The following is an 8,962-nucleotide window of genomic DNA, read 5'->3' on the forward strand; positions in this document are numbered from 1 at the left end:
TAGAATGCATATTCGTGTGCCTGAAGTCAGTCAAACAAACCAGTTTTAATTTATGTAAATTCAGTGGCTTGAGGGGTTTGGAGGGTTGGTTTGTTCTTTACAGTAATCTATATGCAATCGAGACTTGCCTCTTTCTTGAACTGCAGCCATGTGATACTCCCACACAGGCCAAAAAAAGGAAAGGTGTTCCAATAGCACCAGCCACTGACCAGTGCTGCCTTGAGCTCTGCCACCACCTGTAGCCTGTGCTCAGAACAGAAAGACCTGAAATTATTAGTCTGTGCTTATCTGCTGCAGTCTCCTCTCGAGCTACACTACCAAGAAATGCTCTGCTCCCTCTGGCATCATGCTGCATGTAATTCATGTACTCTGCAGCAACAACTGATATTATGAGTTAGATTAAAAACCAGCAGGGAGCCTTGTCTTGGGGATCAGTTCCTAAGCCTCATTTCTGACACACGGAGCACCAAAATCAAGACTCTACCCAGTAATATATCTTACTAGGAGGGCCAACACACAAAATATGTCTTCGTTTAATCGAAGGTCAAATGCCTGCAGTATTTTTTACTCCAGGTTAATCTTTGATAACTGTAACTAGCCTCCAGAGTTAATTAGCCTTAAATGCTTGTATTGCTTCATGAGCTGGTGTTCTAATAGCTGTACTGTTGTAAGCGATGTACCTCATCAGTTCATGTGTTTTGTGCAGAATAGGAGCAAACAAAATAACTAGCGAAGGAGGGAAGTGCCTCGCCCAGGCCATCCAGAAGAGCAAGACAATGTTTGAAATTGGGTAAGTTCAGTGCTTAGGAGGAATACTCAGGGCTTGGTCTTGGCAAGGCATTTGTAAATCCCTTAGGATTTCTTCTTTCACTCTTACCTTCCCTCCTTCTCCCATTTCCTCTCCCCCTCCAGCTGTAGACCAAACTGGTGAAGAAGCACAGCCACGTTTTCTACTCAGGACAAACAGGGGCTGCTTTATTGTTCTCCAGTTCACACAATGATTTTCTTCCTGTTCTGTTGAAACCTTAAAGGAGAGACAAACTAAGAAGAAGACAGAATGTAATGATAGCTATTTCCTTTACAGCACTGTAGCTGTTGTAGAAATATTTAGTCATTAAAAAAAAAAAAAAAGAAAGAATGGTTTTATGACAATTGGTGATGTACCTAGTTATTGAGTGTCAAGGTTAAAATTGTCAAACATTCTGTGTCAAGTCCTGATAAATTTGTGAGCTCTGAAAATAAAAAGAAACTCCTCATCATCCTTCTGTCCTGGACTTGAAAGCCTCCTGTTAGTGGAGAGAAATCTTAATGTACTCTAAACCTTTGATCCTTGTCCTCTTAGGAGAGATGCTAGACTTGAGGGGTTGATTTTTTCCCTCTGGCAAATCCCAGTTTTTCTTTTCACTCTGCAGGAAAATGTTCTTCTTAGAGTCTAATACTCAAATACACGGGATTAAAACTTTTGTTTGGCCATCGTGAATACCACAGTAACAAAAATGAAAATCAGGTTTGAACAATAAGATTTTGGCCTTTATTTTTGTTGTTCTACAACATTTCACAAGTATAGTTAACAGCAAGCACACTGCTGTTGTCACGCAGATGGGTCTGCTGTGCCTTTGTGCTTGCTGTAATTTCAATGAAAGACTTCTGTTTTCTCCTTTGGAGGAAATAGTCACTCCACAAGGATTTATGATAGCTTGGATAGCCATGTTTAAGCAGGTGTATTCAGCATTTATATGACAAACTGCATTGGGTCTGAAGGACAAGGAAATTCTAGGGAACTTTCTGGAAGTGGCTGTGTTTAGATACCACAAAACTCAATTGATTTTAAGAGCTGCCAACTAATTACCCATCAAGCTGAGTGTAGCTCTGAGTCATCAAGACATGAGCTCTGTAAAAAAAATTGTAACTCAGCAGAGACTCTTTCAAGCCTTAGAATACATGGTGAATTGTCAAAGCCCTTGGTCTGTGTGGAAAGGATTTGACCAGGTATTGCTACTTAATGTCGATCAGATCTGTGCAGCTTTTACCATATTACCTTCTCTTAGCACTTTCATGTTATCAAGGGTTGCTTTTCCATCAGAAATACCGTTCCTCAGAAGTATGTGGGAGAGTCCCAGGGTCATACAGTGCCTGTGAGATTTTGATCCCTCTCTTGGCAGCTGATGAGAGAGGAGATACCACTTGGGTATAACACTGAAGGAACTGTAACCATTTTACCATATTGTTCTGAAGGAAGGGGGGAGCTTATCGAGCAGTTCACTTCAGAAAGTCACCCCTTTGGGTACAGGTCACTGTGCAGCTGTGCGTGCAGGGAGTCCTTCCCAAGGCCTGTACTTTGAGCTGTGTAACAACCAGTCTGTGCCCAACAGGTAACAGGAAAACTGCAGCAGGGGTACCTACAGCAAATGCTGAGCAGGAACATGAAAGGATTTAGGACTTTGTGTATTTGTCACAGCAGCTCACTGTACAGATCGCAAGGCTCCTTCACCCCACAAGGGTACAGGGCTGCAGAGGGTTTGCCCAGCACAGCAAGATGATCCCAAAAGCATTCGCACTGCAGCAGGCTGTCTCCTAGAGCTGCTTCTGTGCTGTGGCCTTAGGGTACTGGTGAGTCAGAGAGGCTGATGGCGTGGTGTGCAGGGAGTGGAACATGCCTGGCTCGGTGGGGATGGTTCGTGCCAGGTTTCTTGCAAACCTCAAAGCCTGGGAAGTATTGGCGGGGGGAGGGAAAGGGAGAGAAAAAGAGAGAATGCGATGCTGAGGGGCAGCAGGGCAACACACCTGATATCTCCTGCTTTCCTGTCTTCACTAGGATGTGGGGTAATCAAGTTGGAGACGAAGGTGCAAAGGCGTTCGCAGAGGCCCTGAGGAACCACCCGACGTTAACGAACGTGAGGTAAAACCCCAGCCGAGCCTGGCAGCTCAACATAGCGCTGACTTTCCCACCGCGCTTCGAAGCAGTGACTCTTTCCACCACATGTTAGCTTGGGACGCCATCTGGTATTGTGGTCTTCACTTCGTAACTAACAGGTGCAGGGTGCAAGCAAGAGGCCAGGTTGTTTGAATCAAAAAGCCCCGTGCAGCCATAAAGCAAGTTAAAAATGTTGCAGGGCTGGCATCCTTTCCTCTCTCTGCACCTCCTCTCCTCATGCCGCAGAGTTACTGGCATTTGTGAAGGCACATGGTCAGTGGGTGCCATTTTGATCTGAGAGCGTTAGCAGAAGGATGCACAAGCTGTTGCAGAACCAGGCTCCAAGGGAGCTCGGTGTTAACAGTTGCTGTGGTGAAGATACAGCAGTTCTTACCAAAGTAAGTCTTAGACAATCCACTGTTTGGGTAGAGACTGTGGTGTTTTTAATTCAGGTTCAGCCTGTAATCCAGTGGAGCTGCAACACCACAAAGTCAGTGGCAATGAGATGTGGATCTCACTGGAGTTCAGTAATTAATCTCAAACTAGCCTTCTGGAAGCCCTAGCGTGGGTGAAGTTGGCAGCACAGCAGGGAGAAGCCAGCAGTGTACAGACAGCCCCTCCCCTGCCCGACTTTCGGATCCCAGCTGGGGATTTCGAGGTGCATATTGTGGCTGCTGCTGCTGCTGTTTTGGAGTCCCTCCACACAGCTGGAGCACTGGGATCGTGGTGATCCTTTCAATTTGTCTCCCAGTTCCACTGGCCTCTCTGGTGATGGAACAGAGGAAGTTTCTTGGTTTCCCCACAAGGTGGCACATGGCACCAGTTTCTTCGCAAATACAGCGCTCGGGGAGTTTGGGGATCTCTTGAGAGCTTATTTCTGCCACTTCAGATCCAGGGATTTCAGAGCTGGTGGCTTGTCCTCCTTTCTGTCAGCTTATAGCTGGGCTTAAAAAATTAAAAGCTGAGCAGGTGCAGTGACCTAGATATATTTAAACTTAAAAGCTATCTGAAATTGCCATCTCCCCCTAATTGCAGAATCCATCCAGATGCATCAGACTTGAAAGCAAACAGTTTGAACCTGAATCAGAGCTGGGTTACACCTGGGATTCTCAGACGGGAACTAATATGCTGATGAACGTGCTTGCAAAAATAAGGAGGGGTAACTGCAAGCTACAGCCACGTTTTGCTGGCACCTGTGCAGGGTGAATCTTCAGCTCTGCAGTGTACTTGCACTGGGGCTCACTTCTTATATTCCACCGGTTAATCTTGGTTCATGATTTAAATGCACAGCTAGCACCAGCTCAATATGGTAGCTTTATGCAAAGGTTAAGAGAAGATAGTTCCTGCTACATCAGCTTACTTCAGCATATTTGCCATTTTTAGGCTCAGTCATGAGGGACTGAGAGTATACAGTCTCAGTGGAAGTTAGCAGGGGCTCATGCTAGCACATATTTGTGCCATTGCCCCACTTCATCCCCTTTCTGCCTTTTTTTTTTCAAGGCCTTGCACTGTTTTCAAGCTCTGGCCTAGCTTCTGAGGATGGAAATGCTTTTTGAACTCTCAAAGCCTGAAGCATAAGTTTTAACTGGATGATTTTGCCAATGTCTATTCAAAGAACGAAGGGCAGACTAAGAAATGTTTGTGGTTTGTAATGGAAAGCATGCATTTACAAGCTCATCTCTCCCTGCACAACAGAAGGTATTGTGTTTAAGAGTCAAAACACACCACTTAAAGGAAAAAGTGCCCAGTTTGTACATGACAAATGCATGTACAAACCTGTGTGCTGCTAAGCACAACTCTCTCCTTGCTAAAAGCCACAGCTCTCAAAATCATCGGCTGCATCTCTGCTGTCAGTCCCTAGAGTGAGTTTGCAGTCACCAACAGCAAACCTTGTGGCCTGTATGACAGACCTGCGATCAGGCAGCAGCCTGTGTTCCGTTCTCATGTGTAAAATTGACAAGACCTGCTGGTTTGCAAAGTGTGTGAGCTTTGGAGCAGCCAAATACTGAACTGGACCACTGAGACACAGATCGTCCAGGATACTCATTAGTGTTTGGCAGTGGCAGGGTCAAGTAATGCTGGCTGTCTCTTAAGCCTTTGTGTCTGTTTACTTCACAGTCTCGCATTCAATGGCATCACGTCAGAGGGAGGCAAAAGTATTGCTGAAGCCATGCAGCACAACAACTCCGTGAAAATATTCTGGTAATCAGTAGTGTGCTCTGCTTCTCCTCTTCCTTCTCCAGAGAAAGCTGCAGCCTAATTTTACTTCCTCTGATCCCATCTGCTCCTCCTCCTCTCCCTTCTCCCATCCCCTGTATCTCACTACCCTTTGGAAGAACGTGGATATGAGTAGCAGATCAGCTTTCCTGCTTGGAGGAGCATTGCTACACTTAGAGTGTTTCTGTGGGAAGCTCGGTGTGTGATGTGGACTCCTTACATTCCCGTAGGTCTTGGTGTAGTGGTTTAGGATACCCCACTATTTGCACCAAATGTGCTCAGGTGAATCCAGTCGTAGCTTCAGTGCAGTCCTGTGTTGACAGGGGAGCAGACCATACGTTTCACACAGTGGCTTAGGAACTTTTTACAGCTGCAGACCTCAAGCCCATGTCCAGTGAGAGTGCAGAGGCCTATGGGGAAGTTTGAGTTTCCTGACAATCGCCTGCATTACTCAATGCCGTTCACAGACCCTTTGACAAAGTCTTGTCCAGCCAACTTCCTCTGGCAACTGAAACTGTGCATGCTGGGTTCTGTATGTCACTGGGTAACTGTAGAAAGATTGGTTGGGTTTTGAGTTATGGGAGCAGAAGCCTCTTGTTAGTGTCTCTGCAGACTGCTGCCTGAAAGCAGTGATTTAACCCATCTGCCTCTGGTTTTGTCATGTCCAGTATTGAGTTCGGGCTTCTCAGTTCCCCTTGTGGCTACCTGCAGTTCTGGTCTGTGCTTATTTCTACTCTCTCCACCTTCCTTTCCCCATCTTCTCTCAATTCTTCATCCTCACAGGTTTTGTACCTCTTCAGTGCTGTCGCTGCCTCTCCACCTTTTTCCACCACAGCTCACGTACTTTTTATTCACCTTAACATCATGAGAAAATATCATTAGATAGATCGTTGCTCCAAGAAGTGATGTGATATTCTTGTCCCTTTTACCCCAGGGCTTCTCTTTAGCATGTCTGTGTGTCCAGACTTCAGAAATTGCTCAGGGCAGGAACAGCACACACCCCTTTGGCTGTCTAAAGCTAAGTCTCAGACAAGCTGGAAAAGCAGGGGGATGAAAAATAACGATAACATCTTAAGTGAACGTTTTCTCTCCTACTTAGGTTGACAAAAAATGAGCTGGATGATGAGGCAGCAATGAGTTTTGCAGAGATGCTGAAGGTCAACAAGAAACTGGTGCACTTATGGTGAGTTACATTCCACAGAGGCACAGGCTCTTTGGCAGTCACTGCATTAAAGCTTCACCTTCCAAGTCTATGTAGGTCACAGTAGGCTTTCTGTGCATGGTCTGGATGCAGCTGACTGGTTGTAGACAGTTTTAATAGAAAGTTAATAAAGCTGTGTCTAGCATCTAGAAACTGCTTTCCTACAGGGAAAAGTTTAAGGTATTTGTGTGTCCTGATAACTTTCGAACTACCAGCTGATTTCATTTATCTTTAGCAGAACATTACTGGCCTCCAACATAAGTTTCAGAAATCTACAAGCAGATAACTAGAATAAAATAACATTATTATAACTCTTGCTATTTTGTCATCACTGTCAAAGTAGCCAGCTCAACTCTTACTCCTCCACCAAGAAGCTACGTGACAGACACTTACATCTCCCATTTGCCTGATGTTTTCTTGTAGGCGCTTTCACTGAGGGAAGACACTCAACCACGAGACACAAACTTCCAGGAAAGCAGAGGTTATGGTTTCTAGCAATCGCAAAGAGACTTGTTAAACTTCTAAGAAAACACAGCATTGGCTGTCCTAATCCAGAGGTTCACAGGAATTTGTCCATGAATGGGGTTGGGCAGATGTGGGCTGTGAAACAAACAGCCATCTATTCATCCCAAGTGGCCAAGAAAATGTAATAAACAGAGTCCCTTTACAGGTTATATAAAATCTTTGCTAACCACCCTTTAGCATTCCTTATATTAATCATAGTTCATGCCCCTTAGGAAGCGTGCTGATTGTCAGAGGGGCTGAGTGCTTGAGGTCTGTTGTGAAAGCAGTAGAAGTCCTGCTGCCCATCACCCTGAAAATAAAAGGGGGGGTGGGCGGGAAGGGCTGGATTTCTTTGCGCACAGCTGCAGATACGCTTCACTGGACAGTTCGGTTTGAGTCATGATAAAACTTTCCAAAGCAGACATAGTACTGTAGTACAGTGGCTCACTGTTGTCAAAGGGTTTCTGCTTGTAGGCAAATTTACCTCCTACCTTATTGGTTATATCAATGAATACCTCCAAAAGGTGGTGACCTATATAGATGGTTGTACTTGAGGCAGGATTAGGTGTTTTTCCAGCAGCTGAAAGAATCTAGTGGATCCCTTTGCATTTTGATTCATTTACAAAGTGCAGGAAGCCCTTTAACGGGAACATCTCCCTGCTTCCGTCCTTCCCTCCATCCCTAAGAGATCATTCAGTTCCTTCTGATTTTCAGCCTCATGAATCTGGGGGATTCATTCAGGTAGCCACATGAAGTAGTACAGCTATGGGGCACACCACGATAGACTGAAAGGTGAGTAGTGAACTAGGACAGGATGATGAGTAGTTTTATACTCGTGTAGGTGAGGGGGCTTTGTTCATTTTTAGTTAGGGTTATGACCAACAGTAGTTAGTAAGGATTACCTACTGCTTCTTCATCTGTGCTGCTCGAAGATCTTTTGTACTTTTTCCCTTAATTTCAGATTTAGCATACTTTATATCTGCTAAGATGACTTCACCTGTTCATACCAGAGCAAAATGCAATGCGTAAGGATCTTGCTGGTCTGATAAACAAGACAGGAGGATTTGGCAAGCTCTGGATCATAGCTGCTAAAACACTGGGCCTACACAGATTCTGTACTCAGAATTTTCTGTACATAACTTAAAAATGCTGCTCACAGTGTTCTTAATAAGAACACAGGGCTAAGTAAGAAGTTAGAGTCCAAATCTCACAATCCTTTACCAGTACCAGAATTCTCAGCAGCAGTCTGTCAGCTATGTCAGCTCAGTACCTACAGAGTGAGGCCACATGCAGGCTTAAAAGGAAGCGATTGATGCTCCGGGCTCTGGTTCCGAAAGTGCATCTGTGGGGCATTTGGCCAATGCTGGGTACCATCCTCCTGGATGGAAATCACAACTGCCTTTCTGTGGCAAAACTGACAGCTTTGCTCCGTGATGTCAAGCTGAGCTTAGGTTGTGCATGTGGTGTGAAATAGTTTGCATGCAAGTTTGATATGAAGTGCTTTCTTTTTAGGCTTATCCAGAATCAAATTACAGCCAAAGGGGTGAAGTACCTCAGCGAAGCTCTCAAGGAGAACACGGCTATTAAAGAAGTCTGGTAAAGATCCTCTCCTCAAAGGCTCACTTTGTAAACTTTCTTTCCCTTCAAAAACACATCTGGCATTAACTTTCCAGCCTTAAAAAAATTAAAAAATCAAGCAAGTTTATGTGAGGCAGGGGCTGTAGATCCAGCTGCAGGTTTCAAAGAGGTAAAAAGCCTCTGTCATTGAAACACTTCCCTGCGTGTTATGAATGTCAAAAAGTTTTGTGAGTTCCTATCTGTCTGTATCACCGACTCACTGAATGCATATGTTTGCAGAATTAGGGGCTAAATTTCTAGACAAGTTTGCTTTTCATGATTTTTTTTTTCAAACTTCTTAATGTGTTCATGCTTCTCAGGAGTTAAATCCCAAGAAGCAGGAGATGGTTACATTTAATTAGCATTACTAATTTGGTTCATATAATTTGTGCTAGGATTTTTCTTCGGGCAGTGCTCCAGACACCTGAAAAGTGCTAAGCTACAAGGAGATTAACTTTTTTGTAAGATTTGCTTGTTTTAGATTAGGTAGGCATCACCCAGTCACGCAT

At 44.6% G+C, this 8,962-nt stretch overlaps 1 protein-coding gene across 6 annotated transcripts in view; it reads left to right on the forward strand.

The window, feature by feature from the left end:
* Nucleotides 1-8,962, forward strand: part of NOD1 (nucleotide binding oligomerization domain containing 1) — a 37,553-nt gene that overhangs the window by 15,708 nt on the left and 12,883 nt on the right. For 2 of the 6 annotated variants that reach the window (XM_040548383.1, XM_040548384.1), the window contains exons 7-11: nucleotides 707-790; nucleotides 2,816-2,899; nucleotides 5,033-5,116; nucleotides 6,231-6,314; nucleotides 8,349-8,432. In XM_040548383.1, the coding sequence (XP_040404317.1) occupies nucleotides 707-790; nucleotides 2,816-2,899; nucleotides 5,033-5,116; nucleotides 6,231-6,314; nucleotides 8,349-8,432 (420 nt within the window). The other 4 variants (XM_040548385.1, XR_005817125.1, XM_040548386.1 and 1 more) reach the window with 4 other exon arrangements.

Source organism: Cygnus olor, chromosome 2 (assembly GCF_009769625.2).
Source record: "Cygnus olor isolate bCygOlo1 chromosome 2, bCygOlo1.pri.v2, whole genome shotgun sequence".
NCBI lineage: Eukaryota > Metazoa > Chordata > Aves > Anseriformes > Anatidae > Cygnus > Cygnus olor.